Source organism: Hippoglossus stenolepis, chromosome 19 (genome assembly GCF_022539355.2).
Source record: "Hippoglossus stenolepis isolate QCI-W04-F060 chromosome 19, HSTE1.2, whole genome shotgun sequence".
NCBI classification, from domain to species: domain Eukaryota; kingdom Metazoa; phylum Chordata; class Actinopteri; order Pleuronectiformes; family Pleuronectidae; genus Hippoglossus; species Hippoglossus stenolepis.
Window position 1 is genome coordinate 17,778,419 of NC_061501.1, and position 18,654 is coordinate 17,797,072.

Consider the following 18,654-nt stretch of genomic DNA (forward strand, 5'->3'; position numbering starts at 1 on the left):
GTCATCCTCACATGTGGGTCGCCAAACATTTCCCCCGAGCGTTGGAATCTGAGTCAGGAGAACCAATTGTGTTCCTCACAAGGATAATGAAAATAATCGTAGCCAGTTCTCCACAGGGAAATCTCCCAACTGTAGAAAAGTAGCAATCCATTGTCCGTGTCTGTTTTTCCTTTGGACTAGTTTGTTCATTTCATTGTGAGGTTTTTTGCAAAAATAAACGAGCGCTTGAAGTCGCTGTGAGAACATTGTTTGTGTGATGTTCCCGTGACAGACGCCTCGAGCGGAAAAGAAGCCTCCTGAAAAAAAATCCTCAAATCGGGTTTTGTAAACACTCCTGCCCCCACCTGTTTGAAGTTCCGTCTTAATCTCCGTACATGTTAATGTTTTCATCTGTCGTCGTTCTCGTTCATTTCGGAAGCGGCTCTTTAGCTTTAAGATGCAACGCGTGTGTGTGAGTGTTGTTAGACACGCAAACCAAACAGGATCAGTGGCAGAAGCTCGTCCCTCGAGGCTTCTTCTTCTTCCTATCTCCAGATCGACGATAATATGGAGTAATCATGAGCCCCTACATGTTTACATATGCATAATCAGGAGACTGCAGTGAACAGGGGTCCTTTGCATTACCTTTGGCATGTTGTTATTTTCACACATCCTTCCTGTGCATGTCCCTGCTGCACTTCTCAACTCTGCATATATCATCCCAGTGCAAAGCTAGTTTAAAGGTAAGATAGGGGAGTGTAAATTACTTTAATATTGGCAGTTTCTACCTATAGAAGTAGAAATAATACAAATAGAACGGAGAGGGTGTCCTGTGCTTGTAATTTACTTTTTTGCTATTTTGCACTGAACTCTGGAGACATTTTCCAGAAGGAAAAATAATTCCTAACTACAATAAAGTATATTGTTTCATTGATGCACATATTTGTGATTTCGAATCCTCCTTGGAAATGGCATCGTGCTCCTTCCCAGAGATTTGCCAGCGCTTAGAGAAAGTGAGTGGCAGCCGGTGGTTCCAGCCGGCGCAGAGCACCACCCTTAATGACAGTCTGCAGAGCTCGGGGGCCTGTTGGTTTTTATTGGACTTCTCTTCTCGCTGACTGATTCGCTCCTGGGACTCCAGGTGAAGGCAATTAACCGTTAAGTAGCTGGCAGGACATGAAGAAGAAGCAGCAGCAGTGAAGAGGAGCAGCAGCGGAAAGTGACGCTCGACTAGATGTTACACCAACGTTTCGACTTTCCAACCAACCAAAGAATTTGTCAGAAAGCTCACGAGGAAGAAATTGACCCATGCAACACGGCCACAAGAGTCTGTTATCGTCTATAGTTGTTGTCGAGTGTTTAATCCTGCGGCGCTCTCCTTTCACACGCATCAGTTCGAGAGGAGTCTGTGTTTTTCGTCCCTTGTGGAGGCAAATCAAAGCGGTTTATATATTCTGTCCCTCATTCAGCTGAATGTCAGAAACACTCATCGGCGTTTCCCCACAGATCTCATTATCCCGTTAATTTCCAATTATTTCAAAGACAAATGAGCACACCTGGCATCCCCAGAAAACCTGTCAGTGATGAACACGGGGAGACGCTGCCATCCCCGCCTCCCTTCGCCGGAGATAAATGGGCCCACGATCAAACCTTCTTATTTCTATTTTTTTCCATTTTCCAACTAGGCCGGGATTCAAGGAGAACTCAGCAGCTATCTTTCCCTTCATGCAGGAGTGGGGCTCGGTGTTATCTGCCATTAGATGCTGCGGTGAAGCTCATTTGTGGTTGATGGTGAAAGAGGATCTCCCCAGTGTCTCCAAAACATGTGTGCAACACAGCCGTTCTAGTGGATCGGCTGTTCGGGGGCCATTACACTGTTGTTCAGCCTTGACCCGGCGCTTCCTAAATTAGTTAACATCCTCCAACTATACAGTAAGAGCCTGTGGTTTGGACTTAAATCAATACTGGAGCACAACAGACTCAATTCCTATGGGTTTTGCAAAAAGAGCAGATAAGAGCTGGAGAAATTGTTTATGGGCTGAACCACTGAATTGGACCTGAACAATAAATCGTTTTAAATTCAGAGAAAATCATGTTAATTCATGCTCGTGTGTGTTTGTGTGTATTTCAGCCATTTTGCATTATTGGGCATTTGAGTTAAACTTTTAAAATTGCAAGAAAGTTGTCTCTGATCAACAGTGTTATTATTCTGCACAGTGTTTATTATAGTTTACATTTGCTACCAGACTTCACAGTAAATCCAATTTATTATGTTTTACAGTGTAAAAATACATACAAAAATTGTATTTGACTTAATGATTATTTTCGAATGTGTAAATCAATCAAACATTACATTTTAAACGTTTTACTTTTCAGGGATTTACAGGAATGTGAATTATTCTGATATTAAATTAAATTCTTTCTACAGGAGAAATTCCTGAAGTTCTTTATCATGTCTGAGCACAAATTAGTGCTTCGTCCCATCAAATGAATAATTCCAGGCCGAGCCCCGGGCTTCTTTACATCTATCAAAACCCCCGATGTCACAGATAATCTGCTGTGTGAATTATTCCACGCGTGATTTACTGCATAAATAATTAATCTGGTACGTCACGTGAGTGTTTTCCCCGGTGTGGCTGTCGAGGTTCGGAGCTGCTGTAAAGGTTTGTGGGTATTAAGCAGGAGCCTCTGATTACAGTTGTTTAATTGAATCAATCGGATGAACACTGATCAGACTCGCTGCGCTGACTCGTCCACATTTCGCCCACGAGAGGCCTGAAGTTATCAAGCGCACCTCATTTGAAATCAGTGCAGTACGACGTTTCACCACCGGGCACTGGGAGTTATTATGCTCTTATACATTAGTGATTTCATGTGGCTTATTTCACGTTTAATCATTTAAGCTGTTTTGATTTCCGCCTGTCGGAGCAGCGGGGAGTTCCGGGGCGCGCGGATGAATTGTTAATGTTTGTTTTCCGCACACTAATCATTTCCTTTGTTTGTGGGAGGTTGTTGACGGAGGTGTGACCAGGTTCTCATTAGCAGAGAAGCTGTGAGAGATGCTCGCTGCTGCCGTCGCTCAGGAATTAGCAACATTTCTCATCCATCGAGTTCAGAAGACGAGATATTAAAGATTATTTGTACTTTAAGAACAAGTTCTCATCTGATCTGGATCATTTTGGAGCATCGTGATGCCTACGTTCATATTGATGCTGGAAAATGTGATTATTCGAATATATCTAATCAAATTAATTATCCACTGGAGGACAAATACAACAGGGACCAAAATCTTTGTTTTCGGAACAGGTTCGATTTATTTGTGGCATCAGTCAAAGGTTGATCCTGAAAGTTGTTTGAGCTGTTCGGGATCAATTAGATCACAGAAATGAGCCACAATGCATATCCATCAAAATTATCACACAGCTCCCCCCCCCCAGTGTATCGAGCTGTATTCACCTGACACCACTGGCTGTCTGCACCTCATCAGGGTGGTGTGGTGTGTGAGGTCGGCGAGAGGTCGTCACACAGCACATGGTCGGTAACAAGCTGCAGCTCGGCCTGATGGACGACGGCGTCAACACAACGCCAACGAGTTGTGTTACTGGCTTGTTTTCTCCGAGAGCGACGTTTTGGTTTTCAGAGTTTCCTGCAGAATGTCTCGTCTTTACCAGAAGTTTCTTTAATATCCCAACAGGAGCCGCCTACAAATCTCTGTGCTCCCTTATTGAGCTGCCAGGTCCAGCACCTCCAAACTTCTTTATGATGTCACGGACGAAATTAAGTTCGACGCGAGTTGAAACTAACCCTTTAATAAAAAAAACTCCTGTAGCTATTTCTAATTTTGAACCCCACAGTTCATACACACATTTTAACACAGTTAAATATTGGTTTTGTCTAATATTATTTAACATAACCATTAACAGGTGAGTTTAAAAATCTAAATTTGTTAAAAAGTGATTGTTAGCCTTCTTATATGAATCATTACAATTCAAGGAGCAAATATAACAAACCTGATAATACAGCCTCTATGCTCCATGTGCATTAAAACGGCCCATGAATCTGTTTCCATATTCTCGTGGAGGTTTCAGTTTCCTGATGTAGCTTCATATTAGTCACAGGCCGGTGAAGAAAGTCAGCAGCAGCTCGTCCCCGCTCCTCGGCTCAGACTATGTAGGTCAGCTCTCAAACTGATGCTGTTGATTGAACCACGTTTTTTTTTTACATTTATCCTCCAGTGTCGCTGGATATTCTGTGTAACTGCAGAGGTGAAGTTTTGGAGTGGAAACAAATTCTCATCAACAAATGTGAAGCTGCATTTTTCCCCTGATCGACATGAAGGAAAAGCTCCAGAATTCTGAATTATGTAATTGTGTCATTTTCAAAGCCCAGATTCACAGACACACAGTTGTTTGAAGAAAAAGATGTGGTTATTTTGCATTTTAAACGTTGAAATTCCAACTTTTTCCACAAACAAACCTGCAACCCCCCACACACACACACACTTTCAGCTAAAACAACTTTAATGATCGCAAGCTTGAATTTGAAAGGATTTTTAAGGCTCTTTGATCTTTTATTTCCAATTCACCTTCACACACTCCAGAGTCATGAACATTTATAATATGCAAAGCCGCCCTCCATTAAATCACACTCTCTGTGAAAGCTTCAAACCTTCTTAGAAGCCTCTGACCTCAAACGGTGTGAGAAGTAGCAGCAGCTGGCTCGACCGGCCCTCAGGTCTTACACAACCCGCTGCAAAATAAAAAAATAACGAACTACCTCTGCACACACGCACCTCACTCCTCAGCCAGTCAGAGGCACAAACTCCTGCATCCTTGACCTGATATGCAAAGTGCAATTAAAGCTGGTGTAAACAAACTCTACTGTACGATGCACGGGATCCAGGAGACGGGAAAAACATCACAGGAACCAACAATAGTGTTTTCAAAAACGAGAATCCACTCTGCTGCTTTTGACAAAAGATAAAACCTCGGGAGCCATTTCCCCAACATATCCTCACACGGCCCGTGAGATATTACCCCTGCCTTATCTCGGGAACATATGGGCGCAGCTCTGATAGATTGTGGCTCCATAAAGAAGAAATCTTTATTCAGGGAGTGATGGTTTAATCCATGTAAACCTCTCGGCGTCTAACACTTATCTCACCATTCTCTTTTGCACATAAATGCAATTTGGTGCATGTTTTGGAAAGTTTACACCACGTCCACCTTCTTATTGAATTGATTCTCGGTTTAAACGAAGTAATTAAACACACGTGACACTAATTAATTGACTCCAGACTTATTTTTTTTCCTGTTGTCCTCCTCCACAAGATGTATCTTCCACACAGGACTGAGCGCCTATATGGACGAGATAAGAACACACGATAACACGTCGCTGCATCAGCTGTGGAAGTGATGTGGATTTCCTGTCATTAGTCTGGTGCGGCGTTGCTACAGGGGAGTGCACAGACCACAGTGTTCACCACGGGTCGTACTCGGCGCCTTCCAGTCGAACAGGATCCCTAATGACACGTAGTAAAACCAGCTAATCAGGCAACTAAATCGTTCAGATGGAGCAAATGATTTCCTGCTCCGAGGCTGCTCCAGTTTGTGTTGGGCTTTTAAAATATGAGTTTTTACATTAACATTAAATATTGATTGATTGGACCCAAAATAAAGCAGCAAACTTAACTTTCTGTTCAGCTCCCACTGTAAAATCGATTTGCTGCAATGTGGAAAATACAGGAAATATCATGTCTGAGAAGATGCCCTGGAAATATGAATTATTCATAAAGCAACAGATATTTAGTTTTTCTTTCTAAGATAAAATCAAAGAAAACATTATATTTATCAAATCACCTTTTTCATCCACTAACTGTCAGAAATACAAATATATTCATTTCGATATCATATTAAACAGAAAACTAACATTTGATTAAAAGAAAAAAAAAAAAATTTCGTCTGAAGAAATTAATGAAAGTTGTCAGTTTTCTCTCATTTTACTGCCAGATTGTGTGTGATCATCTTTTTCTAATATTTTGTTTAATTTGTTTGGTAAAAATTTAGCACATTTCAATTTCCTCTGGTTTTATGTTTCATTAAAACTTCTCATTCTCGTGAAAAAGCTCCTCCAGGAATCACATACCAAATGAATCACGGAGCCGGTGCAGGTCACAGAAACAGGATAATTGCAGGTCTTGTATTTTTGTGCCTCGGCTGAGAATTTAAAAAACTTTTGCAGCCCTCACCAGTTGCATGAAAACTAACATCAATCTTGCAGAGACGGGGCCCCTGGTTTTCCAAAGCTACTTTTAAAAATGTTCCCGTTTCTACGTGTGAACCAACACAACCCTCCGGGGCAGGCGCTGGAATATTTGTAGCCTGGGGAAAGAAGTTTTGACGCTTTAAGAGGCCGGGAGTCATCAGAAAGTCGCAGCTTTCTTCTGGGCTGCGTTTCCCTTGGCAACCACAACAGCAGAATGAAGATTTGGAGGAAACTAGAATTACTGCCTTGTTGTTGTTATGTCTCCGCAGTGAAAGCTGCAGTTTACATCCACGAGGAACCAGACTCGTACAATATATGACCTGAAGACTTTGTGCGACTAGGATGAGCAATTTCAAAGGCTCCTTCAAATTAGGCCGACAAATGCGTCCCTACATCCCAGTGAAACGAGGGCTCCAACAGGTGGATCCTTCCCAGAACAACCTTTCCCAGGATCCATTGTGCTTCAGTGACAGACACCACATCTGTGAAAAGATGTCGCCCCTGAATTGAGACACAGCTCAGGCGTGTAATGAAATTTCCTGCAGGCGTTCCTGAGATTCCATGTTGACTAGAATGAGATGGACGTGAAGTCACAGGGATCTTGACCTTTAACCTTTCGACCACGACAATCAGTTTAAATGATTTACGACAAGATGGCGGCGCGCACGGACGCCACACCTCTTGGCTCTCTGCAGTGATCAGAGGTAGCACTCAGAATTTTCTTGTATTATCTTAAAAATTCATTTGTTCATTCAGTTAATCGAACTCCAGACAAACCCAGAAACATAATGCCACCAGCCACAGTAGTCTCCGGCGCAGAGGCATAAAAATAACAGATGAAAAGGACAAGGATGATAAATCCTGTGGGTTTGAGTGACGGCTGCAGCGATCGTCCGATAATCAAATATTTCAAAATGGCTCAAATTGAAGGAAAAGCAAAGAGACAGTCACTGAAAGTCAGTTGAAGTTTCTTCTACGTTTGCCTTTGGCTTCGTGGGATCTATCAACAACTCCCTGCTCGTCTCCTCGCTTCGATCCAATTGTGGAAAAGACAAACATCAATGTGTGAGCAGAGGGAATAAATGAGCAAGAAAACAAGGGTGTGTGTGTTGAATTCCGGAGGAGTGAGTGCAGGCTGTGAAACACTCATCACCCTCCCTTGTTTTTATTTATTTTAATCGTCTGCATTTCTGAACCAAACTCGACAACGACGACGAGGTGGAGACAACTCATCACCGAGTGAGATTGATCCCGTTTGTGTTCGAGTTCTGAAGTCGGTGCCCGAGTGCTTTTTTGTTCTTCATCACACGGAAACAACTGAGGAGTTTAGTTGCTAAATGAGATGTTAATGACGAGTGGCAGCCATTGAACTTTCCAGACGTGACCCCGTTTTTTTTACAAATTTGCTCGATGGCACAAAATGAAAGCAGCTTCCACTCCCAGCTCGCCCAAATGACACCACTCTGAAGTTTGGCTTTTCTTGTCTGTGTGATAGAGTCAGTGATGAATGTGAGGCGAGGCTTTGTTCTCTAATGGATGTGAGCGAAGCTTCTTGCATTCTGCGTCGTAAAGATGTCACTGGTGGCACTTTGACTGGAACATACCAGACATGACTCCAAATAAAGAAGGAGCGATTAGAGAGGAAGTCACATGTGACAATTAACATGTCTCTGTGTATTCACATGAAGAATCTTCATAGAGAACAAGACTTATGTACCTTGAACAATCACTGAACAAAGTAGGACGTGTGCATACCTCCACTTTGTTCTATTGGCCACTTTATCAGCTTATTCCCTGTATTAGGTCCTACATCAGATATATATATATATATATACATATGAGTTTTGAAGAGATAGCAGTACTCGACAGTACCAATTTTCCCTTGATGCATTCTTTCTTGGAGAAAGTGAACAAAACATTCCTGGATCTGCCCTTTAATCCCAATCTCTGGAGAAATTCAACACATTTTTGGGGGGGGTTCATGGAATTCATGAAATTGGATTGAGTAGTTTTTCGAATAATCCTGCAGGCACACAAAGGTACTGCAACTGCAACAAAAAGAAATCTAAACATCATTATAAAATGGGACATAACCAGCACTAATGTATTAGAGTGAAGAAACTGAATTGGCTGGTTTTGAGTCTGTCACTCCAGAACAATAGTTAACACTAAGAAATCCTCCATACTGATACTGATCAGTTCTCCAGTGTTGGTGAATACGAGTTAGTTCTGGAGAACTCGATTTGGGACGTGGGTCCACTGGTCCCATTTGCTAAAAGCCTCACACACAAGCAGATGAATAAACCAGTGCAGAGAGACCAGCTCCTATGGACAGACCCTCACACACCCAGTAAATTGGACAGTTGACCATGAGGAGACCCTGGAGAGAAAACTAATTTTTTGTTTGATTGGTTCAGTTGTGATGAATTTCAACTTAAAGTTGTGTTTGATTCATTCCGGGTAACGTCACCTTTTTCGAAACTAACATGAAAGTAAGTTACTTATTTCCACAAACGGCTGATTTTCCTAAAATTTGCCAGAAAAAACTACCGACACTAAACTTATATTCATGTGACTCTCGGTTGTGTTGTAGCTCGGCATCATCCTCTGCTCGGTGAATCATGAACTTCCCACCTCTGTAATCTTTACTGCACGCAGCGCTACTCTCGGGGGAAGAAGACAAAGAACCATTTTTTTTTTTCACATATCCACTCATGGATTTCAGGACTTTATTGAGCAATAAAAAATATACACCGAGGAAAATATCATTTTCCTTTTTCCCCATATTGTTGTTCTTCCATCTTTAAAATCTGATTCAATGCTTCCAGATGAACGAAACCATGATCCGACGCGACGAAAAGGAAAAACCGAGCAGTGTCTGCGGCTCAACGACAGAAATCCACCAGACCAGTTTGAAAGCATCTCGTGTTTGTTTGTATTGTTCACTGAAAACTTGATGCAAAACAGATTTCAAACAGATTTGGTTTGAACAGGAGTGAAATCACACACTAGGTCGTCACGTCGGATTCTGCCTCTGCGTAGAGTTCTGCCAGTTTGTGGAACTCGGGCCCCCAGTCGTCCAGGTAGTTATAATCCTGCTCCGATTGCGTCCCGGCAGAGTCTAAAGGACTGACGGTCCCCGTGGGTGAGCCCTGGCCCTCGTAGGCGTAGGTCTGGAGCGAGTCGTAGGGCGGCACGCTGGTGTCCATGTCGGCCTCTACCAATTTCTGCTTGATGAATTTGTGCACGTCCTGTTCGTCCAGCTCCACCGACGGGCTCCGGCGGCTGCGGGGCGGGACGCAGTGTTTCCGCGACTCCGGGCGAATGTCCCGCCGGAACTTGAGCTCCTCGGCGGCTGCTGGGTTGCGGAGGGCGATGATGTCGAAGGCCTCGGTGTCCTCCTCGCCGCCGCCCTCGTCGTCGTAGGTGACGACGTTTTCTCGGATGTCCTCCTCGGAGATGACGAGGGGCTCCTTCTTGCTCCGCCTCAGGGTGATGAAGAGAACCACAATGGCTGCAAGACAGAGGGACAAACGTTATTTTGCAGAACTAAAAATAGGATGAAGCCACAAAAAAGAACCATAATCAGTTATTTTCTAAATATAATTCTGGAAAACATGATAAAATCAGAGTCTGACTTTTCAATGATTAGATCAACAAACCGCTTAAAACAACAATGACACATAATGGGAACAACTGAATGTTGTTACTGCGCTCAGCCATTTCTTTTATGTTAATTCCAATGCGTGTGTGTGTGTGTGTGTGTGTGTGTGTGTGTTGTTGTTAATTCATCGCTCATGACAGACAAACATGTAGTGGTTCGTAAACAGCAAACCAAATGAACACGAGCCCGTTTTATGTGCTTATCTATCCAATCTTCCATCAGGACACTAAAACTGGCCGGGCGTCGCGGAGCAGTAAATCAATACCCACATTAGCCGACATTAGCATCGAGGCTGTGATGGTTCTTTGAATGCGAGCTCTTGAGATGACGACAATGTGAACATTATCATCATCATCCCAGGAGCCGATTCCGCCTGCGCATCCGACGTCAAGTCGGGAGAGAAATCGTGCGGAGGTGCCTCTCGTGTAATCGCCTCATCTTTGCTTGTGCCAGTTGAGCCACATCAAAGGAAATATGGCACGGCTGCAAAAACTCTGCCGATAAGTAGCTCACGGTCTGAGATAACTTTTCCAACTGTTAATGAAATCATGGAGCCAAGTAATATTTGATGAGATAGCTTGGAACTTGTTCCAACAGCTAATGAGAGTTATGCGACTTTGGGTTAACGATGACCCCTCTGCAAGTTGTTAACACCAACATCCATTTAATAAAAACGCTGTCAGCATGGGATGCACATTTTTACAGCAGTGTAATATCCAAAAGGAGTTCATTATGCTCCATCAGCAGAGTGGAGCCACACAGATCAGTGTTCCTGCAGAGAGGCCTGATGGGCTTCATAATGAAGTCGCACTGAGTGTTAGAAGCAGGAAGAAGATTCAAAGGAAGGAGAAGGAGGCACCTTATAACACATGTGAGGTGAGAAGCTGACAGACAGACAGGGAGGTGGTGGAGGTGGTAGATTAAGAGGAGCTGGAGGTTTCAGCTTACATGACTCCCAGGATGCGATGATGCATTTGGCTGATCTACTGTACTTACACAAGTGATCCATTTTTATGTACATACTGTGGCGACTCTGGCAGCTGCAAACAGACTATAATGCACTTTAAAAGATTTAAATTTAGACTGAAGGTGCACGAGCTCGAGCACCAGAGACTCCACTTGCGATACACTCGGCCTGGAGAGAGAGGGATGCTATTCAAAATGTGGCAGCACTGAATAACATGGACCACAACTGAGAAGCCGAATTAACTCCAGTGTTTTAATGGATGTAATCAAGGACAGATTTGCCTGCTGGGGACAGAAATGAAAAGGACAAAAAAACAGCTTGCTTGTGTTCTGAACGCAGCCTTGTAACTGTGCAGTGACACCCACCGAGTGTCAATGCAGACTCGGGCAGAAAACACAGGATTACCGACAAAAGAGCTGATCCTGTGGGACCCTTAAGAGTCTGCGTCCATGGGGCGGCTTTACAATTTGCCTGACTGATAATCCAGCCTTGTGTATGAGGAAGATATTGACACGTACGAGCCAGCAGTTGTGCTCGGAACCCAAGTATTCCCATAATAGCACTAAGAGGAGTTCACAGCTCCGCCAAGACCCAGCAGTCTCCTTAAATTTAATCACGCTGAACCGAGTTGTTCACAATCATTGATATCAGCCTCTAAATGTGCCGTTTTTTTTGCATTTAGATTCAAGAATTATTCCTGGGAAATAGGTGAAAACATACTTGTCGGAGGTAATAAAGTAATTGTGGGTAAAGAATTGTCTGGATTGATGCACAGGTCTTTTTGTAACGTTTATTGAATATCAAAAAGTTTCACCTGGTAATAAAACATACAGATAATACCTGAATGTTTCCTATGACTTATTTACTATGCACAGATTTACTTATTTAGCATTAGACACTGAAAACGTTGTTGATATAAGAACATGATAAATCAGATGTAGATGATATAGAAATAAAACAAAAAGACATGATTCTGTGGAATTTGGAGGAATATGATTTCACTATTATAAACTAAAAACTGTTTTTTATACTGGTTTCGTTCATTATATTCCAGTGGGGTGAGTTCATCCGTTCTCTCCAGCACTGCAGTATTCTATAGGTCCCATATACCGTATATGAGGCTGAGTGCTTCCTGATATTGACCGTAAATCTGTCACGGTTTTAAAAAGGTTGGTTTTACTGTTATTCAGGAATCCTCAGTCTCTGCTTGTGCAAGCGAAAATCCCACTTTACTGTACAATATAGAACTTTACACTCATCTGCTGCAGCGAAGCTACACTCTGTGTTTCTTACTGATGATATTCAGGTAATTTCCACGACAATCTACATATATTTCATTTATCGGTGCAGTTCCACGCTGGTGTTTTTAATGAAATGTCCACAGACTGTCCCTGCATGTGATTACTATGGTGAGAGAGGGTGAAGGAAGCTATTTGTTTGAGAGATGTTTAAAGCAACACATCACACAATGCAAAGATGAAATCAAGAACTTGTTTTTACTTTTTTATTGACTTCCTTTTGCCTATTTTGGATATTTTTGGGATTTGGATAATGCACCATTTATTATTACTCTATGCTATTTTACTTTTCCTCAGCTTGTGATCTACTTGTATTTGCTCCCATTCACAGTAAACACCACATTGTAATGCACTCTCTCCATTAATGCTCCCTCAATGGTCCATTCAGGTCGTTTCATTTGCCAAGACAAGGCCAGCTGGGATCTAATGGCTCCACTCATGGCTCCAAATATCTATTAGCTGCAGTGACCATTGCAGGAATCTTATTTATGCTGCATTCATACCCTGGTTATTGAACACTACACTGGGAGAGTGTCTGGAATGTAAAAATAATGCGTCTAGTCCAAAAATCCAGTCACAACTTGTAACTTCTCAAGGCTGAAAGAGAGCAAAACTCATAATTCAAACTTTCTGAGTCCAGAAATACATTTTTATTCTTTTTTCAAAATTCTTCATTTAACCCAATTAGTCCCTTGAACTCAATAAGTAAAATCCAATGCAAAGTATTTATATCTTATGTTATTTAAGCGAAGTTAAAAGGCCGATGTTATCAACTAAGTCAGTTCACTGGTAGTTTGAATCCCTTTCGGTTCTGCTGCCGGCTTAATGAGGACGGCTTATTAGAGGGCAGAGATAAAATACCAACATTAATTGGACGCACGGAAAAAACCATCAGACACAAACAAATCACAGTGACAAGTACAAAGAGGAGGAATGGACCTGGGTCCTTTCAATCATGTTAAATAACAACATATTTCATATATTTTTTCATAAATTCAAGATTAAACTTAACATTTACTAAATACTACACATTTCCTCCCATTATCTATGACCACACCATTCACCCCTGACATTAACATGCGATGCCACGGACTTAAACAACCTCAGTGAAGAACAAGTTGTATCAGTAACTCCTTCTCTCTAATTTACGAGTTAATACAAACCCTTTCATAATAAACCACTGTATTAGATGTCACTATACAGGTAATGTAACCAGGAACAGATCCCATGTGAGACCCTGAGGTTCAACACTGAACCTGGTGGAGCAGAGATGAAAACCCCCGGGGAACAGGGAGGTGTGTAGCATAGGTCCCCAGTGGGTTTTAAACAGGGACTATTGCAGTTACTACTCATGCATGTGCACCTCCAGGACACCCACATCCTCGCTGTACATACATCTACACCATGGATGGTGAACTATGGGAAACGATGCAGGAAAGTCAAATAAATGGCTGTTACATGAGCTGGAATCTGATTTATTCCGACTGCGACATATCTCACATCTCCCGAGGTGTTGTGTTACCAAACCTCTGTCCGGCAGCTCCACTGTGTGCAACTGGAAAGTGTGAACCCCCGAATGCAACACAGTTCAAACCCTTGACAAAATATATATTTAGGTGTGATCAGCTCCAGTCCCTCGCTGTTTCTCTTCCTCCTAACTATTTTCCGCGTGCTGATGATTAGTGATTCAGCGTGTGTGTCTCTCACTCGAGCGTTTGCTCCAAACAGTGGCGATGGCCTTTTGTTCGACTCAGCCAGAGGCTTTGGCGTGGAGGAGGCAGACAGGCAGCATGAATATGCATAACCTTCACGCACTAATATCCACAGACAATCACTAAAGAGAGGAAGGGACAGCAGCGGCGGTGCAGCCGTGTTATTAGACGGTTTGCGTCCAGTCCTGTTTTGCTGCGGTTTGGTTTGCCACATTTCAGCCATTTTCTAATTCACTATTTTCCACATTCCACGTTTGTGTGTGTGTGTATATAATAATTTGCCATCACCTCAAAGACTGGCTGCCATAGTAACAAGGCCTGCACACTCGGTGACATGCCTCGTGGGCGCTGTGGTAGCGGACTGGTACCACGGAGGTAGCCCTGTTTATTCCACCGTGTTTCTGACGTTTTGTATTCAAGGTGCGCGACGCGTCCGTCACACATGAAATCAACAAGTGTGGTATCTGTGTTGGCTGTCACCACATTCCTCCACGCTTGTCCTCCGCTCTCGTAGTCACAACATGCGATGTCAAACACTTGCCACGCAGCGGGAGGAGGATTCATGCTGCATCGCAACAGAGCGGATTTGAATTGAATTTCAAATCGTCGACAAATGTGATTCGAGGTCTAATCTGGTTTTGTGATTCGAGCTGCCTGTTGGAACATGAAGCGCTCTCAGACTGCGGCTCCTCTCTCCAGTCGCTGTGGGGTTACTCTGAGTATTCCTTCAGTTGTATGCGCCTCCTTTCTCAATCGCACTGACCCTGTAGTCGCCGTTCCTCGCTTCTTTGACCTCACTGCCTTCTTTCTCGTCGCCTCTCCTCCAGCCTCCTCCTTCTGTCCCTCTTCTCTTCTGCCCTTCGGTTTTTCTTCTATCCTTGCCCTCGCCGACATCCTCTTACCTCATTCTGAATTCTACCTGTGTCCTTGCATGTCTATTCATCCCTCTCTCCTCCCCTGCCCTTGTCAAACCCTTTCAAACCCTTCCCTTCTCCTCCATGGTCCATCTCCTCCGTCCAAGCCCTCAGGATATTTGGCCCCGGGCAGCTCCCACCCCCTGCTGCAGTCCCCACAGCGGTTGTCCCAACTTACCCAGCAGGATGATGATGCACAGCAGGATGGCGATCAGAGCCCCGGTGCTGAGGCCCGCTGAGGAGAGGAACGCTTCGCCTTGGCACATCCGGATCCTGCCGTGGCGCTGGCACGGGCACACCCGCAGGGTCAAGGTGCTGGTTCCGCTCAGCGACGGCTCCCCGCCGTCCCACACCACAATGGGCAGCTCGTACAGCTCCTGGGTCAGGTGGTTGAAACGCCTCCGCCTCGCTATGATGCTGGCTGTGCTGTCTGCAATGAAAACAAAGTGCGAGGGAAAATTAGACCCCTTAGCTAAAAACGCTAATTGATGGTTTTCTTTGAATGGTAACAGCATCACTCTTCCACTGAAGCCTGCAATTACATATTTACCCACAGTCATTTAGATTAAAGGTACGAATTGTCACACAAACAAGGATTCATAACATTTACCATTGTGAGCTGGAGTTTTATTTATTTTTCTGGGTTTTTTTTGCCGCTAGATTTCTTTGTGCCTGGGATAATTAATTTAAAAAGTGTACGTTTACTATTTCAAACGCGCCGCAAAAAGAGCAGCTCACCTTGGCTTCTGCAGGAACACCTCTCGTAATGGAACATGTCATGTAGATAAACCAAAATAAAAAAGGCTGACTTCATAGAGAAGAAAAGGCGAATATAAGGCAGAGCGCTCCAGAGGAAGGTGTTATGGCGAGAGACAGCAAAGACGAGGAGGTGGATAAACAAACCGCTCCAACACGTGTATATACTTGTAAAATGTGGCTTCAGAATAAGCTTATTGTGCAAATTGTGATGTCTGTGCTTTCTTTGTTGCTTCATCTGAGACTGTGATGAAAAAGCTCTGAGCAGACAGGTTATGCACAACAACAGAATGTACATTGACGTCCTTATCTGGCATTTACTTCCTCTCTTATGCAGCTGTATACATATATCCTGTTCATGGATGAAAAGCACAAACATACCACAGACTGAACGTGTGCACATTTTCTATTTTGAGTAGAAAAATCACAACCTAAACTATGTGCCTCTGTGATTCAAGTACCTGAATGACTAATTTGGTTTCCTAAGTAGAAACTTGCAGATGACAGACTGCATGCTGACGTATATAAACACGATATTTTAAGTTCCCCCAAAAAATGCTGAATCGTGCACAGGGCAACCATTTTCCTTTCCACCCGGCAGGAAAAAAAGAAAAAAAAAACACCTCCGCCGCCGCGCTGAGCTTTCATGCCGCTGCTCTGAGACCTCGCCTCCCACTCCAATCTCCGCTCCATCTCGGAATAATTATAATGATCGACAGTTGGAATGACAACATGTACTTCAAGCTTTATTAAGTCAGACTCGCAGTATCACCGTATCAGCAAGCAGATGGGTGGGGGGAAGGGGGGAAGGAAGGGGGGAGTGGAGAGGGAGTGGAGAGTGAAATATGTAAATAACAAGGAAGAGATGGGGAGTTGGAAGAGATGAGGAGTGGAGGGGGAGGAGGGGGAGTGGAGGCTGCGTTTGTGCCAAAAAGAGAGAGAGAGAGAGAGCAGAGGAGATGGAAGCTGAGGAGGAGGGAGAGAGAGAAACAACCCGTGTGTACGTGTTGTTTCACCGTCACAGCCGCACGGGTCCTTGTACCGACCACAATGAGGAAGTGCACATCCATTATGTCATGCTAATTCCACATTAAACCCGCCTCCTGTCGCAGGTGGCTGGCAAAGAGCCGCGCGCCTGTTGATTAACGCCGCGGCGAGTCTGGGGGCCATCTGCAGCCACGTGGCATTTCCACGCAAGAGCAGAAACAGCACGAGTGAGCGTAGCCACAGTTTAACCGTGTTGTGGCAGCTCGCGGTGGAATGCAGGTGACCCCCCCAGGAAGGAAAATATGCTTTTAAGAGCATTTCACGCTTCATTGAAAATGTCATTTTGCAAATCACGAGCAAGCAATTTTCCTCTCCCCCTTTTTTTCCTCCTCCTGGTGCCTGGTTTTCTATCACATAGGAAAATGCACATGTATTAATATGCATGTGTGTTATGCTCTAAACAACCTTGCAGAAGTCCCCTAGCACTGGGTTCATTAGAGCAGAGCATGAACCACTAACTGGCAAATGGCCTCACGTTTTCCATAAGCATTAGCATCAGTATCACCTACACGACTCGTGCATAACTTATGCTCATCCCTGTTTCTCCCTCTCCGGTTAGAGGTAGGTTAGCTTTCACAGCATCAGATTAAACTTTACTGGCAGATGTGTGGGACTGAGGTGGGAACAGTTGGCCTTTCACACCCAATTCCCACAGATCTAAAGGGTCACATTCAACTCTCCATTGGGTTTTAAAGGTTAAATGATTATGAGTTAACCTAACACTGAGGGCATTTAAACAGGTCCTCCCCGGTTTACAGTAGTAATAATAAAGGTATTTTCCATATGATGAATGCAAATATCTCATGTCTCATCGTGCAGATTCTGTGCATCACGAAAACCTGAAATAGATCCACAACACACACACACATCCCTGCAGACTTCACACTTGCCTACACATGCACCTGGTGAACCTGGGTGCGTGTGTGTAGGTGCCACTGATGGGAGTCAGCACGAACTCTCTCTCCGGATGCCTCTTGGAGCAGCACAAGCTGTGTACTCTACACTGCTCTGTACACTGGGTCACACTTTGAGGATATAAGGAGCGTTGGGTATTTAAAACTACATCTATATCTCTATATTTGGAAAAGGTTCGTTATGATTGTATGGCTCTATTGAGTCGGTGAACTCACTCGTGAATAAAGATCAGGGATCCAGAGTATTGGCTTGAAAGTGGATGGGTTCATTCAAATAGACAATATGTCCGTCCATTGTCAATACCGCTTATCTTGTTGAGGGTTGCAGGGGGAGCCAATCAGAGTGGACATTGGGGACGAGGGGCGGGGCTCCCCCTCGACAGGTCGCCACTGCATCACAGAGATAAACCAACATACAGAGACAAACGACCATTCGCTCTCACATTCACTCCTTAAGAGAGTCTCCATTAACCGGAACCCAACCTGCATGTCATGAGAAACCACCACAAACACGGGGAGAACATAAGTCTCCACTCAGAACGACCCTGGACTTAGAAACTATGGGCAAACGGTGTCTATAAATAAGCGTAGTATTGTGTTACGAGCCCTCTTCACATCCTGTAATGAAATACATTAGCAGGCTATTGTCAGATAAATGACGTCACTTGAAATGAGCTGAACAATGTCGACCCCCCATTAGCATCGGCACCAGCAATTAATTCTTAACGTTCTGCCAAAACTTTCTGGCTGAAAACGGCACTTTTAAAAAAATGCTGTCACACTTTAGGATGTAGCCTGTATTTAGTCCATATTAGCAAAATTACGCTGTAATCATTTAGCTGCGTGAACCTTCTGTACCCGGCAGGGCAGCAGGAGCAGATATCCCTAAACCTCCCGGTGTTCATAAAGGGCAGCTTTGACTATTGATCAGTGGCTCAGCTTTGTACAAATACTAATATCATTTTGTCCAGGAATAATAAGCATCTTGTGCAGAATAACAATCAGGAGACAAACATAACGATCTCCTTTAAAAGAAGCCCTCTGATTCAATAGGGATTAGTCTGACTCAGTAAGGCTCAGCTTAGCAAAACAAGCCCGGCGGTGACAACAGATAGTGGACGGGCTGATTGTTAACAAGG

General features: G+C 43.8%; 1 protein-coding gene across 4 annotated transcripts in view; it reads right to left on the reverse strand.

The window, feature by feature from the left end:
* Positions 1-8,941: 8,941 nt before the first annotated feature.
* Positions 8,942-18,654, reverse strand: part of LOC118098936 (cadherin-18) — a 135,471-nt gene continuing 125,758 nt past the window's right edge. For all 4 annotated transcript variants that reach the window (XM_035143196.2, XM_035143194.2, XM_035143195.2 and 1 more), the window contains 2 exons: positions 14,977-15,228; positions 8,942-9,757 (listed from right to left, as the gene is read on the reverse strand). In XM_035143196.2, coding sequence (XP_034999087.1) covers positions 9,252-9,757; positions 14,977-15,228 — 758 coding nt within the window. In that variant the 3' untranslated portion in view covers positions 8,942-9,251. The remainder of the gene's footprint in view (positions 9,758-14,976; positions 15,229-18,654) is intronic.